The sequence below is a fragment of the Symphalangus syndactylus genome, chromosome 5, assembly GCF_028878055.3.
Source record: "Symphalangus syndactylus isolate Jambi chromosome 5, NHGRI_mSymSyn1-v2.1_pri, whole genome shotgun sequence".
Taxonomy (NCBI): Eukaryota; Metazoa; Chordata; class Mammalia; order Primates; family Hylobatidae; genus Symphalangus; species Symphalangus syndactylus.
This window is the reverse complement of record NC_072427.2, coordinates 99,181,524-99,202,733: the sequence shown is the minus strand read 5'-3', so window position 1 is coordinate 99,202,733 and position 21,210 is coordinate 99,181,524. Positions and strand designations below refer to the sequence as shown.

The 21,210-nt window shown below is 39.1% G+C and overlaps 1 protein-coding gene and 1 long non-coding RNA gene across 2 annotated transcripts in view; both read right to left on the bottom strand.

The window, feature by feature from the left end:
- LOC129482915 (uncharacterized) overlaps positions 1-12,589 on the bottom strand; it is a 165,652-nt gene extending 153,063 nt beyond the window's left edge. The window contains exon 1 of the long non-coding RNA XR_010121202.1: positions 11,351-12,589. This is a non-coding gene — a long non-coding RNA (uncharacterized lncRNA). The remainder of the gene's footprint in view (positions 1-11,350) is intronic.
- A 5,271-nt stretch (positions 12,590-17,860) lies between these two features.
- Positions 17,861-20,044, bottom strand: KRTAP19-8 (keratin associated protein 19-8). The gene has a single exon (XM_055279471.2). The coding sequence runs from the start codon at positions 19,885-19,887 to the stop codon at positions 19,696-19,698; it is 192 nt and encodes a 63-aa protein (XP_055135446.1). The 5' UTR covers positions 19,888-20,044; the 3' UTR covers positions 17,861-19,695.
- Positions 20,045-21,210: the final 1,166 nt, after the last annotated feature.

Here is a 21,210-nt window from a genome sequence, read left to right as displayed (position 1 = left end):
GTGGCACAATCTTGGCTCACTGCAACCTCCGACTCCCTGGTTCAAGTGATTCTCCTGCCTCAGCCTCCTGAGTAGCTGGGATTACAGGCACGTGCCACCACGCCCCAGCTAATTTTTGTATTTTTAGTAGAGATGGAGTTTCACTATGTTGGCCAGGATGGTCTCGATCTCCTGACTTTGTGATCCACCTGCCTCAGCCTCCCAAAGTGCTGGGATTACAGACATGAGCCACTGCGCCTGGCCAATATATGGATTTCTAAATGAGGTACCAGAGAGAAAGCATGAGTCCGTCCTTCCCATGTAGTAAAAATTTTAAGATGAAAAACTTTGGTGCTTTCAGACGTCATATTTCTTCCCTGCTGGGCTAAGCCAGTCACTCTGCAAAGAAAGATAATTATTCCAGTTCTCAGAGATAAGCAGATTTAAGAAATGAAGAGAAAGAATCCTAAGGGCAGCTAGACCCTAGTTCCAGTTACATCTGAGGCATAGCCACATTCTGCCTGCCCAGTGGTTTTCCCATGTCACACTTTCTTGCTTTCCATGAGCCAGCATACTTACTCTCTTGTCTTAGGTACTCTGAGTTAGATATGTGCCCCCTTGAGACTTTAAATGACCTAATACAAGAAGGGATATATGCAACGAAGGCTTGGTAGATGTTGGAAATATTAGGACAATGATTTAGGACTATGGCATGCTATTCTTGAAATTGAAGTGAAACATAAGGCAATAAAACAGTTCTTGTTAATGTGAATGAAGACGGTTAAAGACACAGATGAAGTGGGTCTAAATCTCAGTCTTTAACTCAAGCAGGCAATAAATATTGTATTTTTCTATAACTCAACCTAATTGTTATTATAAGCCCCCATCCCCCTGGGTTGGTGGAAATTTTATCCTAGCTGGTTCTGGCCTCCCTGCTTTCTTCTTTAGAGTTCTATCAATGTTCCGCGGTGCTTACAGAATCCTGAAACATGGCTGGGGAGAAGGGAGTTGAAATATTGGTCTGTGAAGTTTTCTGCCAAGTCATGTTTGTTTCTGCTTATGGTGACTTCAAGTCTCGTGGCTTTTCTGCTGTTTCCATGTAATGCCAGTGGCAAGGGACTCTCACTATCACCTTTGTGCCACACCAGGGGCGCAATAATCTCTACTAGACTAAGGGCCCATCTGCTATACACCACGAGTCCAATTTCTCTCTACAATTCTGCTAGACAAGGCAGCAGGTACACTTTCTCTAGGATTTATGAAGAGAGGATCCTCTGTTCTCACATCATCCCAGAGGAATCTTCTAGTTTTGGGAAGGACTGAAGTGGGGCAGGGATGAGAATTCTTCTTCTTTCATGTTTTTCCCCACCATTGAGTCCGTCCTCAGTTGCCCTCTTTTTCTTAAGAGCTCAGAGTATTTGAAACCAAAACCATTAAGACCCATACTGTCCTACCTCTCCATTGAGACAATGAACATGGAGACGATTTACTGCTTCTATGGACAGGAAGGAAAAGCAGGAAACGTTGGAAGGAAACAAGTTGATAGAGGTTAATATCTCAAAAATATTATCCCAACACTCAGAGAACTTTAGAAATGAAATAAGAGAAAATGAAAGTTCTCATTAGATGGACTTGATGATCTCGGTAAATGAAGAGGTGAGAGTTTTCTGTGGGGAGAGGACAGCTGAGGATTGACAGCTGATTCAGAGGATTGCTGAATAGCAGAAGGAGCTGGGCACCCAGACAACTTGAACGTACCCCCAAACCCTCAGCACTGTTTCTCAGCTTCCTCTATCCGGTCCTGTCACCCAGAAATGGCAAGAGAAAGGGTTCGGTAAGAAATATCCAGACATGGATGTGACAAATGGGGACAGTGAAGGGCTAAGGGTGGTGAGGGATGCTAAGGTGCTGGCGAGGAAACTGCACAAAGGAGCCATGGGATCCAGGCTGGATAGAGGGATAACGGAGGCAGACTGGGGCGAAGAGTTCAGACAAGACACCAGAGCTGTGGGAGCAGATGTCCCAGTGAGGATGAAGAGCCACTTCAACACGAATGAGAACATGAGGGTTGGAGAGGCGAGAATCCAGATCTGACAAAGTCCCAAGAGATGATAAAGAATACTGCTGGAAGGTCCACATCCCCTGCCTATGCTGAGAACCAGGTCTGCTATTAAACCCAGAGACGCCCACTCTAAGCCATCATCCACCCCAGGACCAATTATATTAGTTTCCATGAACTCTCTAATAATAAGTAGGACCTGGATTCTCTCAAGGAACCTGGAACTGTCCCCACCAAGTATTTGCTTAATTCAAGATTTCCAAAGTCTTATGAAAACAGGGACTAAGAACATGACCCATAAGGCACACATTGGGATATCAGCAATGTCAGACAGCCGTGTGGTGAACAACGCCACAGAGTCTAAGGTCTGCTGCGTGGGAACAGCTGAAAGTTTCCACAAAGAGGACATTAGGTTTTTAATCTTCATTTTGCACAGGATTTTAGCTCTTCTTTGGATAAGGCAAATCTCATCATTGGTTTTTGTTGTGTTTTGACACAGGGTCTCACTGTGTCACCCAGGCTGGGGTGCAGTGGCAGGATTGTGGCTCACTGCTGCCTCAAATGCCTAGGCTCAAGCAATCCTCCCACTTCAACCTCCCAAATAGCCGTGACTACAGGCAGCACCACAATGCCCAGCTAATTTTTAAATTTTTTTTTTTTAGAGATGGTGGTCTCACTATGGTACCCAGGCTGCTCTTGAACTCCTGGCCTCAAGCAGTCCTCCCAGCTCAGCCTCCCAAAGTGCTGGGATAACAGCACCCAGCCTCATCATTGGTTCTTATGTTTCAAGCTTCTCTATTTACTGAGAATAATACCTTTCACTGAGCAATATTGTTCTTGGGATTAAAGTGCAAAGTGTACACTTAAAGCTGGGGAATTGGCAAACGTCATGATTTTACCATCTCCATGGAAGAGCACTACTTTGCATTTCTACAGAAATTTGAAGCTTCTGAGAGTTTCAGTGTCATCAGTTGACTGGTGCCTGTGACCTTCTTACAGAACGAGATGGTGTATTCTACTTTTTGAATAAATAGGAACAACAGGCATATTCTCAACAGAGATGGCATTTGAATACAAGTGTTCTCAGCTTCCTGTCTTTTATTCAGGAAACTCATTTCTAATCCTGCTTTATAAATGCATACTCTTTTTCCTTCCTGTTGATGGTATATTTCAATTGTCTCTGCTTGCTGAGGTCCTCAAAACACAAATGCAATCATCTCTATGCCTTGTTTACATTTCCTTCTTGGGAACTGCAATAATCTTATAGAAAGCCTCACTACCATCTATTTTAAAATCTGGGACACTGGACAGCTATAACTAGTTATACACCAGGAGCATAAGGAAATAAATCAAGCTTGCATGGAGGATCCCCAGCCAAGAGAAAGCTTTTTTTTTCTATTTTTTTTTTCTTGTTTTTTAACATTGGATTGGCAAATCGGATAATCAGGATCTCTCTAGGATTTTGTACCTGACATAAAGGAAAACAATGTTGTGGAAGCTGTTTCGAGGGAACCTGAAATGCTCAAGGGCATGAGGGGAACTTCCCAACTCTCACTTGAAAAGATATAGACAAGAGCACACAGATACTGCACTGCGAAAATTTGACTAAGGACTGCAATAGAATTGGCCAACATCTCAACAGAGTTACAGGATTGCCAGATTCTCTGAATTGCCTCAACACAGAGCCATTATTCTGAGTCTGGGAATGCTAAATGAAACCCATGCCTACTATGTATGCTTTAAATCAGAAACTAAAAAAGACTGATTTTATTTCATTGTTGGTAGTATGTTGTTTTCATTTTCCGTTTATGCTTCTTTTGAAGTACCTGCTTCTTTTCTCTATTAAGTAATCATGAATTACACTTGCAAAGTACAGTATCTTTTGCTTTAAATCCCTCTTTGTGCCTGTTTTCTAATTCATCCTCAATAGACAGGGCAGCTCTTGTCCAAATTTCACAGATGAAACACAAAGAGGGAAAGTGCAGACTTAAGCAAAGCCTTTGGCAGAATCCGCTACCCAGAGCGAGGCGTAGGAGCAAGACGCAGTCTATGCAGTCTCCCTGGTCCAGGTCATGGGACTACCTTGGGTCCAGTCAACCTTGGACAACTGTACGAAGCCTTACAAAGCAACCACGGGAAGGATGACACTTGTTTAGTACAACACCATATTAACCACGTATTTCCGATGTTTTGACATCTTGGGGCCTTGCTAATCTTGAAGGTACTGTCACCCCCTGCCACAGACCCCCACCCACCACTTCCCCAATGACTAGAAATAGTAAAGGACTCTCTTGCAAGCATGCTTTCCATATGCAAACCAACCAATCTCGAGAGGCAAGAGAGCCCGTGCCTCTCAACCACCTCTTTTATTGGGCTCTGACACTCTAGGCCATTATTTCTTTGCCCTTATCACCCCAGAGCCAGGTACTAGACAAGTGAAGACATCTTCTGCACCTCAGAAACTGCTGAAATTATTCAAACGAACCAATTATAAGCCGGCTTACCCTGCCTCCCCTGCTCTTTCCCGTGGAAACCACAGTAAAGAGTCTTGCCCATGTTTTCCCCTCTCTCCCTCTGCCTCCTGACCAACGCTGATGCTTCTCTGTGTGCCCTGACTCCCCGTGGCATGGCATGTTTGCCAGAGTTCCCCCTGCTTGAAATCTATGACAAATCATCTTTTCAATGGTAGTCATCTACTGACCCATTTGCCTCACTATATCTGAATAATAGTGAAACCTACATTTGAAAACATGCACATTTCTTCTCTTGTATTCATTAAACCCTAAACAAATTAAAAATTAAAAGAAGCTTGGACCAACAGATGAAGGATAATCCTAACATCTGCCTCTCCCTCCTGAGCCCCTGCAAAGCCATCACATGTGCAATCAACATGATTTCTGAATTGGAAGATTGTCTGCTCAGCTTGAGTTATTCCTTCAAGCTGAACAGGCAACAGAAAGCAGACAAGAAATGGCCTAGCTGATGATAAATGCCTAAATAAAAAAAAAATCCTAACAGTCCTCCTCTTACACAGCCCTCCACACACGTTCATCATATGGTGATTCCATCAGTTCAGGGCTTGCCCACCAAAGGGATTGGTTAGAAGTGGCTTAACTTCCAATAGGACATTCTCATTGTAATGGGAGCATAGAGCATCTACTCTCATTCTTTAAGGCCTGTATTGGAAATTTTTTTGGAACTGAAACAAGTTTTAGAGTTTATTCTGAGGTTGAGAGGTGGGGATGGGACATAGGACCAGACTTTTTGAAAAATTCTATTTGTGGTTTTCTCAAGGTACAGAAGACTGCCAGGGAGAAAAAAATAATTTCCTGTACATTTGAAATACAATCTGCCTTTTATAGATTGGTTTTAAGATATTATACTCTTCTTTTTATTTCAAAGAGTAGATGAAAATGGAAAATTGTCAGCTATTCTAAAAATCATATAATCATAATTATCAATTTGAATTCCTATTGCTAATTCTTGCTACTGCAGTGAAATGATTTATCATAAAACACATCTTGGGATTTTAATTGTGTGCACTTGAATTGTATTTGCATATTCTCAGCACACTTCATCATTTTCATTCCTGATAAAGCACTTCCAAAGAAACTTTGCTGTCAGTTTAAGAATGTATTGTTTTTTCATATCTTCAAAACTATGGGTAATTGCTATCACATTCTGAATATGTTTAGGATTAAAGGTAGCCTGGACTTTATGAAATGGTGCCACCAAGCTAAGATTTCAAAAATGCTGGTCTAGGTGTCCAACACTTAGTGTTATTCATGTCCACACCCTGTAGAATATTATTTAAGGATTTCTTGAATGATGGTTGAAACTGGAGCAATAGTATTTCCCTTGAAAGTGAAATTTTCTCAAAACCTGTCTTCTTCCTACATCCTTAAGGAACCAAGAAGCTTCAAAGGAAAGGAGGCTGTTACGACATTAATCTAAGGGAGGAGACCACCCCTCATACTGTCTTATGCCCAATTTCTGCCTCCAAAGAAAGAAGTAAAAACTAAAAGGCAGAAATGAAATCCACAGGCAGACAGCCCGGCGCCACACCCTGGGCCCTGGAAGTTAAAGATCGACCCCTGACCTAATTGGTTATGTTATCTATAGATTACAGACATTGTATAGAAAAGCACTGTGAAAATCCCTGTCCTGTTTTGTTCTTATCTAATTACCGGTGCATGCAGCCCCCAGTCACGCACCCCCCTGCTTGCTCAATCGATCACGACTCTCTCACACACAACCCCTTAAGAGTTGTGAGCCCTTAAAAGGGACAGGAATTGCTCACTCAGGGAGCTCAGCTATTGAGACAGGAGTCCTGCCAATGCTCCCCGCCAAATAAACTGCTTCCTTCTTTAACTCGGTGTCTGAGGGGTTTTGTCTGCGGCTTGTCCTGCTACAAACCAACTGGATCCTATCGCACTGTTCCTTCTCTTTTCCTTCTTTCATCCTTGACTCATGGTCCCCAGCATCATGTTTTTCCCCTCTGAGGACAAAATGGACTCAGAGTCATAAACAAGCAAATGCATCACATATGTTTTAAAAAATGATAGTAACCCTATTTAATGAATCCAACAAAAGCACAAACCTAACCCCTTCCCACCATCGAAGAACAAAGCTAATAATTTACACATATCACTTATTTAAGCTTTATTTGTATACCTCAAATGTACATTGATATAAATGTCTAGACAATGGAAAGATCTTTTGCAGAGTTGAGCATTGTCCACTGAAAATTAACCCTAATCTAGCCAAATATATATATAATATATGTGTGTGTGTATATATTTAATATATATAAACTCAATTCTTTCTGTCTATATATTGAGTTATATATATTGAGATATATATATCTATATACATTGAGTTTATATATATCTATAAACTCAATTCTCTTAGGCATCAATGTCAAAGGTGTTATGATACAATAATGCAGTAAATAACATAGCTTCAAAATATTTAAAACAAAAATTCAGAGAAGTACAGAAAAAAAATAGGCACTTCTACCATTATAGCACAATTTTTTTTTTTTTTTTTTTTTTTTTTGAGATGGAGTCTTGCTCTGTCGCCCAGGCTGGAGTGCAGTGGCGCAATCTCGGCTCACTGCAAGCTCTGCCTCCCGGGTTCACGCCATTCTCCCGCCTCAGCCTCTCAGAGTAGCTGGGACTACAGGCGCCCGCCACCACGCCCGGCTAATTTTTTTTTGTATTTTTAGTAGAGACGGGGTTTCACCGCGGTCTTGATTGCCTGACCTCGTGATCCGCCCGCCTCAGCCTCCCAAAGTGCTGGGATTACAAGCGTGAGCCACCGTGCCCGGCCTATAGCACAATATTTTAACATACTTTTTCTGACACTAGATCAGACAGAAAGTAAATTGGTAAGGATACAGATTGAACACTACCCAAAACATTATCTTATGTGCATATATGGAGCACTATATCTTCAAAATACATTATTTTCAAGAACATGAAGAATATTTATATTTAAAAAGATTTTAAAACTGACCACCTCTTAAAGTCTTTAAACATGTCAAATAATTGATCTCATATAGATCACTTTTCAACCAAAAGTCAATTTAATTGTTACTTATAATGACAAAAACATACAGGAAAACTCCCATATGTTTGGGAATTGAAATGCACAAATTTAATAACTCATAGGTCAAAGAAGAAATCACAAGAGAAATTATAAAATACTAGGAATTGAAATAACAAAAATAGCACATGCCCCATAAAACTTGTGATATAAAGGTAAAGTGGTATGTAGAGTTAAATTTATAAAGTAATGTGATTATAATAGAAAAGTCAATAAGCTGAAAATTTATCTACATATCCAAAGAGTGCTAAGGGGATATAATAGAGGAAAGCAAACACATAATAGAAAGGAATGGTGATGTGAGAACTTGGTTATTTGAAAGAATAATAAAACTGACAGCCCTCTAACAAGTTTAATCTAAAAAAAAGAGAGAGAATAAATAATATTGGAATGAACATTAACCAAAATTATAGATACTATGCATATTAAAAAGACAATAACAGTACTAATAAATATGAAAACAGATGAGCAGATCATTGAAAAATATAATTTACAAAATGGCCTAGAGAACAACTAAAAAACAATATGCTTATTAACATTTTTTTGAATTGAATAAGTAAGAAACAACTCTCTAAAAAGAAAATATTATTTCCATGTAGTTTATTTGATTAGCCACCTCTGGGAATAAGTTAATTCCTGAAAAGGTAAGTTTCTAAGAGTAAAAGGAGAGACACTCCCCAGTTCATTTGATAAAGCTAGTATCACTTTGTATGAAAAACTGGCAAGGACATTATAAGAATGAAAAATTACAGACCAATCTTCCAAATAGCAATGTAAAAATCATATACGTGTTCACATGTGTGTGTGTGTTTTTATATATGCCAAAATTATATATACTTATACATGGTTCATTCAGAAATAAAAAGTAAAATGGCAAGCCATTAGTAGAAACAGATATTTACTCTATGTGGAGAGTAAATATATTTATATCTTTATATATGACAAAAATGTACATTCATAATTTAATTTTTTTAATGTAATGTCTATTAACAAGTAAGAAAAAATAAAGACTATCCAATTAAAGTGGGAGGGAAGACAGGAAAATAGACCTGATCTAGACTTCACAAATGAGAATATTAATGATTTATCATAGCATGGAATGAAAATGATGAAGTGTGCTGAGAATAGCCAAATACAATTCAAGTGCACACAATTAAAATCCCATATCATGATTAATCATAGCAAATGTGTGTGTACTCCTAACAATAAATTGAGCAAAATATGCATAAGACTATGATAGACATATTAATTATTAAAAGACTTCAAATACAAGATATACCATGTCCATGGATTAGAAGCAGCAATATAAAACAAGTCAGTTCTCTGCAAATTCATAATAGATTAAAGGCATTTACAATATACGTTGCAATGAATTTGTGTGTATGTGTGTCTATTTAACTTGTCAAAAGAAATTTCCAAAATATATATGGAAAAACACTGAGCCAGGACAACCAAGACATTTTAAGACAACAAGTTAGTGAAGCTTGCTTTACCAGATATCAAGAATTCTTACAAAATGTTTACATTCATGACACTGTAGGATTATCATAGGGAAAAGCAAATGGATCAATGAAACAGACTTGAAACTTGATTTATGTCAGAGCTGGCATTGCACACCAGTGGGAAAAGAATAGACTTTAAATAAACATCACTTAGACAATTGTTATTGGTGTGGAAAAAATTAAATCAAAGCCCTTTTTAACCTCTTGCACAGAAACAGATTCCAGATAGATTAAAGACATAAATATGAAAGGCAAAACTATGCAACTTTTAGTCAAAATATAGGACAACATATTTGTGATACGAGGAGAAGGAAAAAAGTCTTTTTTTTTTTTTTTGGTAGATATGGGGTCTCAACATGTTGCTGAAGCTGGTCTTACTCCTGACCTCAAGCAATCCTCCCACACTGGCCTTACAAAGTTCTGGGATTACAGGCAGGAGCCACCACACTGGGCCAGGAAAATTGTCTTAAGATGCAAAACATGCAAGTCATTTTTTAAAAGAGATAAATTAGCTAAATTAAAATTAAGGATTTTTGGTCCTAAAAGATATGAAATATAAAAAGACAACCCACAAACTGGAAAAAAAAAAAGTTTGCCCTAGATGTTACCGACAAAGCAACAGTAACTGAGCAAAGAACTTCTGCAAATCATTTTAAAAAGCAAATGACTGGTAGGAAACTGAAACAAAAAATTTAAACAGTTCTTCAGTTAAGAGAAAATCCAAAGGACCAAAAAAATACAAGTAAGATTCTTAGTTTTGTTAATCGCCAAGAAAATAAAAATTCAAACCACAATTAGGTTCTATATTATGACTTCCAGACTGACAAAAGTTAAACAGCCTGACAAAATCTAATGTTGGCAAGGATATGGAATTATCCTTCTGGTGGGATTATAAATTGAGACAAGCATCTTTGAAGACTGTATCAACCAGCAAGTGCTTCTTCTAGAAGACAGGTGCATATTCATAGCAGTCCTTTTCATAAATAAAAATAGGAAAAATCCAAATGTTCATCAAGGATAGCAGAGGTAACAAACTATGTGAGAGTCATCAATGAAAACACTGCCTTCTAGAAGTGACAATTAATAAATTACAGGTAAATGTAAAAACATGGGAGTATCTCAGAGACATAATGCTGAACTAGAAAAGGAAATATTGTAACACATACACTATAATTTATCTATATAAAGTTCAAAAATATACATCAAATAATATGTTACTTAGGGATATACCATCTGGGAAAACTAAAGTTACAAAAAGAGGGAGAGAGGCCGGGTGCGGTGGCTCACACCTACAATACCAGCACTTTGGGAGGCCGGGGCGGGCAGATCACGAGGTCAGGAGATCAAGACCATCCTAGCTAACATGGTGAAACCCCGTCTCTACTAAAAATACAAAAAATTAGCTGGACGTGGTGGTGGGCACCTGTAGTCCCAGCTATTCGAGAGGCTGAGGCAAGAGAATGGCGTGAACCTGGAACGCGGAGAGTGCAGTGAGCCAAGATTGCGCCACTGCACTCCAGCCTGGGCAACAGAGCGAGACTCAGTCCCAAAAAAAAAAAAAAAAAAAAAAGAGAAAGAGACAGAGATGAACACAAGTTAATTTAGCCAGGGTGGTTTCCTCTGAGTAGAGAGGAAAGGGAATGGGACAAGGACTTCAATGGTAACAATAATTTTTTTTTTTGGTAGTGGTAGTGGTGGTAACCAGGTGGGACACTCCAGATGTTCACTGTATCGTTAGTCTTTATATTTTATGCATATTTTACAAGTATTTTGGGGGTTTCCCCAACATTGAATTTAAAATTTTTTAATGAATTGTCTTTAAGGATTGTCTTTCAAGAAGTAGTGGCATATGGCCGGGTGCGGTGGCTCACGCCTGTAATCCCAGCACTTTGGGAGGCTGAGGTGGGCAGATCACAAGGTCAGGAGATCGAGACCATCCTGGCTAACATGGTGAAACTCTGTCCCTACTAAAAAAAAAAAAAATACAAAAAATTAGCCGGGCATGGTGGTGGGCGCCTGTACTCCCAGCTACTCGGGAGGCTGAGGCAGGAGAATGGCGTGAACCCGGGAGGTGGAGCTTGCAATGAGCCAAGATTGCACCACTGCACTCCAGCCTGGGCAACAGAGCGAGACTCCATCTCAAAAAAAAAAAAAAAAAAAAAAAGAAGTAGTGGCATAGATGGACAAAGAGTTGAAACCTTACCTAGACTGGATACTCTGGCTGAAATATGACAGCAGGGACAAAAAGGATCAGCTGCAGAACCTTAGTCTCAGAGGAAGTGGCATAGCAGATTGAAAACCAATGGAGAGGCTCAGATGTAATAAAACAATCTGGGGATCCAGTTACCAGAATGAGGTCACAGGAAAGGGCTAGATCACACAGAACAAAGCCAGAACCCAACCAGGGCTAATACTCCAAATGAACCAGCACTAAGGCTGAATCATTTGAATTATTGTCCTGAGTTCCTTTGTCCCAAGGAAAAGCATGGATCCCATTGCTGTTGTACAGGGTTGAATATCAAAGGAGGAGCTTCAGAGAATCAAGCCTTAAATGAGAAGTCTGCAAAGGTAAGAAGCTAAGCAGGTCTTTATATCATTGTCAAGAAAAAAAGGAGTTTCTTCCTATTTTACAGGTAGAGGTCCCAAAGAAGTTAAAGTGACTTATCTGAAGTCGTTTCATCATCAGTTTGGAACTAGAAATAGAATCCATCAGTCTTAGTTCTTTTTGTTGATGCCATCCCTGGTCCACACTCCCTCATTCATAAATTACTTAGCAGCTACACACAGTCTATGCAGGAGGCAGGCCATGATTCACACACTTAGGTGTTTCAGACAAGGTTTTATTTCTTTATTTTCAGTTCCCCTCTTTTTTTTTTTCGGCTCTAAAAATAGCAGCTGTGCTGAACAGTACTCAATGGAAGAAAGAAAGGAACTCATTTATAAAGCAGAGGACAAAAATAGTTTACCCAGCATTTATACTATGCTCTTTGGAGCTCAGGGTCAAAGATTTCAGCAGGAGTTTTCTTTAGTAACCTAAATTTAGTTACTTTCTTTTACTACATCAAAATGGTTTTAAGTGTCTATTCATATAACAATGAATGTGAGGGTCTATCCAATGCCAACAAGTTGAATCAGTAATGAGGTGGAAATAGCGTGGCTTAAACAAATCGACAGCATATAATTGAGGTCACAAAAAGACATTTTGCTGGCAAAACCCGAGAGGCTGTGGTAATAAAGTAAGCCTGAAAATGAGAGTAGAAAAGTATTTCCCTACGTAAGTGTTACAGCTGCATCAGATGTTAAATTCACCTTCAGAATTATCTTGCTCAAAAGAGTAGACCTCTGCTTCCTAAAGGAAAGAAGAAATTTTAAAATAAAACACATTTAAACAAACCAGATCTATCTACCACCAATTTTCTTTTTTTTTTTTTCTTTTTTTTTTTTTTTTCTGAGATAGAGTCTTGCTCTGTCGCCCAGGCTGGAGTGCAGTGGTACAATCTAGACTCACTGCAAGCTCTGCCTCCCAGGTTCACGCCATTCTCCTGCCTCAGCCTCCCGAGTAGCTGGGACTACAGGTGCCCGCCACCACACCTGGCTAATTTTTTTTGTACGTTTAGTAGAGACGGGGTTTCACCGTGTTAGCCAGGATGGCCTCCATCTTCCTGACCTGGTGATCCGTCTGCCTCAGACTCCCAAAGTGCTGGGATTACAGGTGTGAGCCACCACGCCCGGCTGATCTGCCACCAATTTTCTATATGATCTTACATAAGCTTCCTCTGAGCTTTGGTTTCCCAACTGGTCAATGGCCATTCCTGGCTCCCCAAAGAGAAACAGTTACCAGAACACCTGGCTGAGCATGAAGAGTCATTCAAATGGCGAATCGGAAGTACAGCTGAGATTGGATTCCAAGGAATTTTCTCTTGATAACCCTAGAAATATATGGGGGAAATGGGTAGAAGATAAGAGATCCAGCTATTCTGATTCATGAATTGCCCAATGAGAGGGGATTAGTGGTTTCTTTTTAATCTGAGAGGATGTATTAGATTTCTATTGGTGCAAAACACAATAACCAAAATTTAGCAGCTTAAAACAACACATTTTATTATCTCACAGTTCTGTAGGTCAGAAATTCAGTAAGCTTGGCTGGGTTCTCTGCTTAGATTTTCACAAAACCAAAGTCAAGGCATCAGCCAGTCTGGGCCTTTAACTGGAGGTTCTGGAGAAGAATCTAATTCTAAACTTGTTCAGTTTGTTGACAGAATTCAGCTCTCTGTGGATGTAGGTCTGTGGTTCCCATTTACTTGCTGGCTGTTAGGTGGGAGTATCTCTCTGCTTCTAAGCAGCACCTGCATCCCTTCATATGGAGTCCACTCCATCGTCAAAGTTAGCAACAATGTGTTGAATCTCCTCCATGCTTTGAATCTCTGACTTCTGCTATCAGCAGAGAAAACGTTCTGCTTTTAAGAACTCACGTGATGAGCCAGGTGCGGCGGCTCGTGCCTGTAATCCCAGTACTTTGGGAGGCCAAGGCAGGCGGATCACGAGGTCAGGAGATCGAGACCATGGTGAAACCCCGTCTCTACTAAAAATACAAAAAATTAGCTGGGCGTGGTGGTGGGCACCTGTAGTCCCAGCTACTCGGGAGGCTGAGGCAGGAGAATGGCATGAACCTGGGAGGTGGAGCTTGCAGTGAGCTGAGATCGTGCCACTGCACTCCAGCCTGGGCGACAGAGCAAGACTCCGTCTCAAAAAAAAAAAAAAAAAAAAACTCGTGTGATTAGATCAGACCTAACCAGATCATTGCAAGGTCATGTGCCATGTAACATAACACAATTATGATAGTGTTATCTCATCCTATTCCCAGTGCCCATGAATCAGGGCAGGGCATTTTTATGGAGGCCATTGTAGAAATTCTGCCTGTCACAAAGAAAGTAGCAGATAAAAGTCAGTAATATAGGTTTTGGTGAAGACTGATTTGCTTTCAAATTCCAGCTCCGTAATTTGAGTGGGTTTCTGTTTAAAGTCAGATTAAATTGCTAAACTTCTCAAGCTTCACTTTCTGTAGATTACAATCTACTTAGGAGCAGGGGTACCAACTACCACTTCCCATATACTTTGCACAGTGCCCAAGACATGCCAGTGTTTGCAAATATTTGAAAGATGAATGAATGAATAACATTGAAAGTCATCCCAAAAACATACTATAAAGCTATATTTGGCCCTGTTTTGTCAATGTTTCTTTCATTGACTTGAGCCAATGAGACTGTGTTAATGAATTTACTCAAACTGATTTGGGTCAATGAATGAAAACATAGAAGCAATGTACATTAAAGAGATAAGTGAAATAAAGCTGGGCCAAACATTGGGTAACACAGCCGAAATTAAGAAGAGTCATGGCAAACTAAAAAAAAAAGCAAGCATTTCAATCAACTAAAATGAAGATTAATTAGTTTCCTTAATGACTTTGGCAGCTAGGAAGCTTGGAGCTACGTTTTTCTTAACTCAATTACAGTTTTCCCTTAGCCTAGGTTATCTAGCATAGTTGCCCTGCCTCTTGTCCTTTGTCTCTGATGCTTGATGGTTTTAATGTGATACTTTGTTTTAGTGTAAATCACCTGAAAGCTTATTAGGAAGTACACAAGATATAAAATATGACAAAATGGAGAAAAGTCTGTTTTCTAAAATTTCCGGGGTCCTAAAGAAAAGAGCAGAAAGGGATTTTTCTCAAGGAGATCCAGAAACAGAATCACTTTCTTAAAGATTCATATAATGAATGGGTCACACATGGAGAGTGTGAGCTTGGGCAAAGCTAGGCTGGTAAGAATGGGCTCCAAGGCAAGACGGTGGAGGAAATGGCCTTACCTGATCATTTTTCCATCACACTCTGTGCCCCTCCCACCCTGAAACTTCAGTGAAAGTCCTAACCTGCCAAAATGCTATTATGAAAATGGGATTTTTTTTTCTTGGTGCAGATGGTTAAGGCCAGGTGGAGAAAGAAGATGGTACAAACTGAGTTACATAGATAGAAATGGGAATAAGGAAAAGAGAGACTTTGAGCTATACATCTTTGAATGTTTTTATCATAATTGCTGAGACACAGGAAGACGCCACAGGAAAACTGAAGAAATAAATTAATAATTATCAGATAAGCTTTAGTTCCTACCCTCATGTACCCTAAACCATTTGGCAAGGTTACTCCTGACGAAATTCATCCATTTAATGAGGGATTCGGTGCTCTCTCTCTAGATTTATTTTTAAAACCTACGATTTTGAAAATATAGACATCTTTGCTATGTTTATAAGATTTAAATTCAAATACTTTGTAGATTTAATACCTATAACATATAATGATATGAAAGTACATAGATATATGAATCTAGATACTTATTTAAGACTTGGAGTTCCAATAAGGCAGCTTGTACCGTTTTAGAGTGACAAAAAAGGTATCAGCCTAGAAAAACTTTCTATCAAGTGTGGAAAATTTACCCCTGATCTTTCCACATCTCCATCATATGTATGTTTGAGCTACAATAAATTTAAAAGAGAAATGGAGCAAGGGGTCCCTAAGATATGCAAAACAATCCAGAAAAGTAACTGTGGAAAGACCACCAATTCTCCCTTTTCGGGGCACACAGAGACAAAAGGTTGAATACTTGCTAATGGGAAAAGGAGCAGAACTAATGTGTTTCATCTCATCCAAAGCAGTCAAAGGCAGGCATGTTTTCTCTATGTTCTCTTCTCTCCCTTTAGTGTGGCTAGAACAATGAGATAGCAGAGCTATAAGACATAGCAGCCCAGATCCCTGAGTCACTATAGGAGAGCTCCAAGGAGAAGTGACTCACTGAGTAAGACTTAGACAAGAGTCATAAATAACTTTACTGGATTAAGCCTGAGATTTAAGGGTGTACTTGTTACTGCAGCATAGTCTGTATCATCCTAATACCAAAACATTATTCCAAATCATAAACACAAATATTTCCTGATCTGAAGTCAATTGGGATTCAACTGTTTCAAATTACCTACAACACAAATTAGACATTATAGAGGAACTAGCAAAAACTTACTTCTTTATTTATAGATATTTATCATTTACTGTCAACTAATAATAGATAATAGCCAATAAATCAGGGGCATTTACAAAATGCACAGAGATTTTGTTTTGTTTTGTTTTACTACTTCCAAGCACTCCCAGATAGTAGTCACCAAAGTTTAATTTTAAAAATACTAATTTTGGCTGGATGCAGTGGCTCACACCTGTAATCCCAGCACTTCAGGAGGCTGAGGCAGGTGAATTGCTTGAGGCTCAGGGGTTCAAGACCAGTCTAGGCAACATGGTGAAACCCTGTCTCTACCAAAAATACAAAAATTAGCCGGGCATGGAGGTGCATGCTCCCCAGCTACTCGGGAGGCTGAGGCATGAGAATCACTTGAGCCCAGGAGGCAGAGGTTGCAGTGAGCCGAGACCATGCTACTGCACTACAGCCTGGGTGACAGAGTAAGACCTGTCTCAAAAAATAAAATAAAAATAAAAAAATACTAATTTTAAGCAACACTGAAAAATTATTCCTAACCAATGTTCTGAACCTTATCAGACCCCAGCTTATTTTGCCACATAGGATTAGTGCCAATTAGGTTCCAGCACAAACAGGTGTTTTAAAGCCTCCAGTCCTGGCATCATGGGGGGTAAAGAATGTCATCTCTCTGTGGGTCATCCGAATCGTTCTTAAAGGCTTCCTTTCATGTAAGACGTGAGCTTGGCATTCTATTTAGCTGGTGAGTTGGGGATGAATGTACATTTTTCTTCTAAGCCTTGAAAGTTTAATCCATTCTGTGCAAGATAAATCTCAGCAGGCATTTGGGGAAAGTTGAATTTACTGAGAGGTTCATATGTGGTATATTATTTCTGTCAAATGGAAGATACTAGCTGCCAATAGGGTTATAAAAGCAACTGCCTGGCCAAGATTTGTGCTGATCACTATGTTTATCACCCTCATGAGTAACTCCTAGTTCTCAAGTGATTGTTTTTCCATATACATTTTTCAGACATATTCATTAGCATGAGGAATGTTTGATATCAACGTCAATTTTGTTAAATCTCCGATCAGCTATCCCAAACACATCAGGCAACACTACTGAAATGCTGAAGGCTTTATATAAAATCATGAATACTGTTGCCTAAAATATCTTTGAGAAACACAAAGGATATTAGTAACTGTATATCTTTACTTATCCAAACCATTTTAATAGAGTAGATAAATTAATTAAAGGAATGGCAAACACCATTTTTGTTAATATATTTGCATCTTTCCTATCAGCATAACAAATTTTCTCACGATATTCGAAAGAATAATTTAGACTATTATATAATTTTCAAAATCATCCAGAACAATTTTTAGGCATCAAAATTCCCTTTGAAGTTTTGTCACTATTGAGCTAGATTTGTTTTCTCTGTTAATCATACACATCTCCTACTCATATCACCCGCGGCACACTCAGCGAATATACTCTGTGTCCATTGAGCAAAATGCACTTCCTATGTAAGCTAAAGAGAGAAACCCATAGGTAACAAGTTTCTTAATTCATGTTTTTTACTTGATTTTCTTTGTCGTTACTGTTTAACTTTCTTTAGGTCTTATTCTTTCAGATACGATTAGATTTGTGACTAACAATACTAATAACATGTATATATCCTAAAGTTGAGGCTTAGACACATTAGGAGAAACTTTCCTAATCTTCTCCTAAATTCTGGAATAGAAACTCACCACTCCCTTTTCAAAGACCTCCCTTCCCCACCTATGCCTCCATTATGGGCTGCTGTATTTTGAGTTTCTTGACACCAAAAGCGATGGACTATTCATTTGAAATTTCCGTATGTCGTAGCCAGCATGTAATACAAAGTAGGTCCTCAAAAAAACTTGAACTATCTGAACTATCTGCTCCTAGAAGGCATTTTTGAAGTCATGGAATATTATCAATTTTTAGACCACTTTAAATTGAAATATAACAAACATGCTGAAAAATACATACAACATAAATTTAATAACTTAGAAAGAACCTCCATGTAACCACTTCCAGATCAAAACATGGAAAATTGCCAGCACCTCAGAAGTCCCCCTCGAGCCTTCCCATGAATACTATCTTCCCAAAGGTAACAACTATCCTGACTTCTAACCCTGTAATCTCGTTTTTCTTGCCTAAAAACTTAAATAAATGGACTCATACTGTATTTATTCTTTTATGCCTGGGTTCTTTCACTCCACGTTATGATCATGAGGTTCAGCCATGTTGTTGCCTATAGCTCTAGTTTGGCCATTGTCATTGCTGTGTAATATTCCATTGTAAGACTATACTGCAATTTATTTTTCCATTATACCATTGATAGACATTAGGTTGTTTATGGTGAAGTCCAAATGTGCACATTTTCCAGTTATGTGGCAAGTATCTGTAGCTTGCCTTGAAAGCAAGTAAGTTTTCATTTATGTGTCTTGACAAAATGCAAGGCATTCTGCCTGACCCTGTAAGGGTGTACCTATGGAGTGCTACTGTTGAGGTTTTTTATCAGCTGCTGGGGCAAAAATAAATTCCACCCAGGGTAAGAGATGTTTGATCAGAGTGTGTGAGTGTGTGAGTATGTGTGTGTATAAGAGGAAATGGGGTGAGAAGAGGGTGGAGAGTTATAAAAGAACACCATTAACCCCAAATTATCCCCAAACTACTGGACAGATTAAAAATGATTTTATATTATAACACCGATGAGCAAGTTTCTTAATCCACAAATATTCTTGACTGCCTTATACATGCCAGGTATTGTCATGACCACAGAATATACAATGGTGAATGCACACACACAGACCCTGGAAGCTTGGGTCTGGTTCTGTGAAACGAATCAATAGAAATGAAACCAAGTGAGATATACCAGCCACAGAAAGACAAATAACTGCCCAATTCCACTTTACATGAGGCATCCAAAAGAGTGAAATTTGTAGAATCCAAGAGTAGAATGGCAGTTACCAGGGGCTGGGTGAAAGGAGAACTAGGGAGTTACTGACAAAGAGGCTGAAGTTTCAGTCAGGCAAGGTGAACGGACCTTACAGATTAGCTATACAGTATTGTACCTGTAGTCGACAATAATGCATGGTTGACTCAAAAAGTTGTTAGGAGGGTGGATCTCATGTTAAGTGTTCTTACCACAGTAAAACAGAAAAAAAAAAAATAAACTAAATTTGCTCTACTATTAAAATTAGTTTACTAAAATAGAAGAGTTGGTGCCATGTTGATATATTAATAAGGGAAGAGAGGGATTCACAGCTTGAAAGGTGGGATTCTAGGTCGTTCTACAGGTTCCCCTTGCTGCTGCCACTGATTCTGTTGTGTTTGTTGCCAGAATTGAGTCTTGACTTTGAAGAGTTCACAAGGCACCCTTTGCTGCTTTGTCTGGTTTATCAAGAAAATGACTGCACAATTGACAGAGGGGGTAAAAAGACCTGAAAGGAGAATTAAGTCAGGATGATAGACAGATTCTAGTGATCCAAAGAATGAGTTCACTCTTCAGTAGAAGGTAGAGAATCCATATCCTCCGTAGTATAATGGTCGGCAGGAGCTGAATCCATAGCCTCTGTAGCCACAGCCATAGCCCAACCTGCGGAAGCTGCCACAGCCACAGCCATAGCCATAGCCCCGGCCACCAAAGCCTCCATAGCCATAGCCCAGGCCTCCATAATAGCTTCTGTAGTGGCTCATGGTTCAGCAACTGTAGATGTGTTTGGAGGTCAAGGGCAAGTTTCCTGAGTACAACTATCACCAGCTTCCCTGGGACCTTTATACATCCTCAGTGATTAGTGGGGTAGACTTCTCATGGCATAGATTCAATTGCATGAAAAAAATCTCACTCATCTTAAAACTGTAGGACAATTCCTGACACTAATTAAAGATGTTTTCATTCGATTTCTGTGCAGTTTGGATTCCACAGGATGATTATGCTGTCTTCAAAGCCCTCTTGCTTTGACCATCATAGTTAAAGCTCTATAATCAGACATAAGAGCAGCAATCAGCTCCAATTTTGTCACCTAAAATTGTTCTTTCATCACAGCCCCTTCCCAGTATCCGATTCTTAATGTATTCCTTTCACAAATATTTAACGCCCAACTAACGTATCCCAGGCACTATGCTCAGAGCTAGAGATACAACTGTAAATAAGAACTGCCCTTCCCAATCCCATGAGTTTTTCCCCTTCATCTTTGTTATTTAAGTTAGTGAAGTAACAGAAGAGGTACACTTACTGTATAAATCCAACAAAATGTAGCTGATAGCACAATAGGATCACATTTATTTTTTTAAGAGAGAGAAAAAACCCAAATGGAAAAATTTTGTTTCCTTACACATTACTACCCTTTTAACTCAATGTTGTTTATGAAACTTTTGATGGCTCTTAGCTCTTACTGCAAGACTTTTTCATTATTCAATGTTTATATAGGAAATAACACTAGGGGCAAGAGCTGTGGGTGTGATTTTTGCAAAGTAATACCATATTCTTCATCTTTGTAATCTTCTTCTTTTTAAAAAATAATCTTCTAAAGAGATTAACATCCGAGTATTGGAGCCACCCATCTGACTCCACAGCCACAGGTAGGCAGGCAGCCTTCTTTGCCTTACTAAATTCCTAACACAATCAGCAAAGAGGTTTTAAAAAGCTGTTTTCCAAATTCTGGGATTCCATCTTCTGCTCTCTAAGGAAACCTTAATTAAACTATAATTTACAGAAATATATAAAATTAAAAATACTTAAATATGACATTTTCTTTTTGAAGAATGAAGCCCACTGAAGTGTTCATAAGGGTCAGAATCACTGCTACTTAGCCATTGTATCAAAACCAATTTCAAGCACATAAGCAGTACAATTATTCTATATACTATTAATAATCACTTCAGATAGAATAATATAATATCGGAACTGGTGTAACCCTCTTATTTTACAGATGATGAAACACAATTGGAGAAGATTGGTCAGATCACCCAGTGAGTGACAAAACCCAGACTAGAACCTAAATCATTCACTTTCACCTG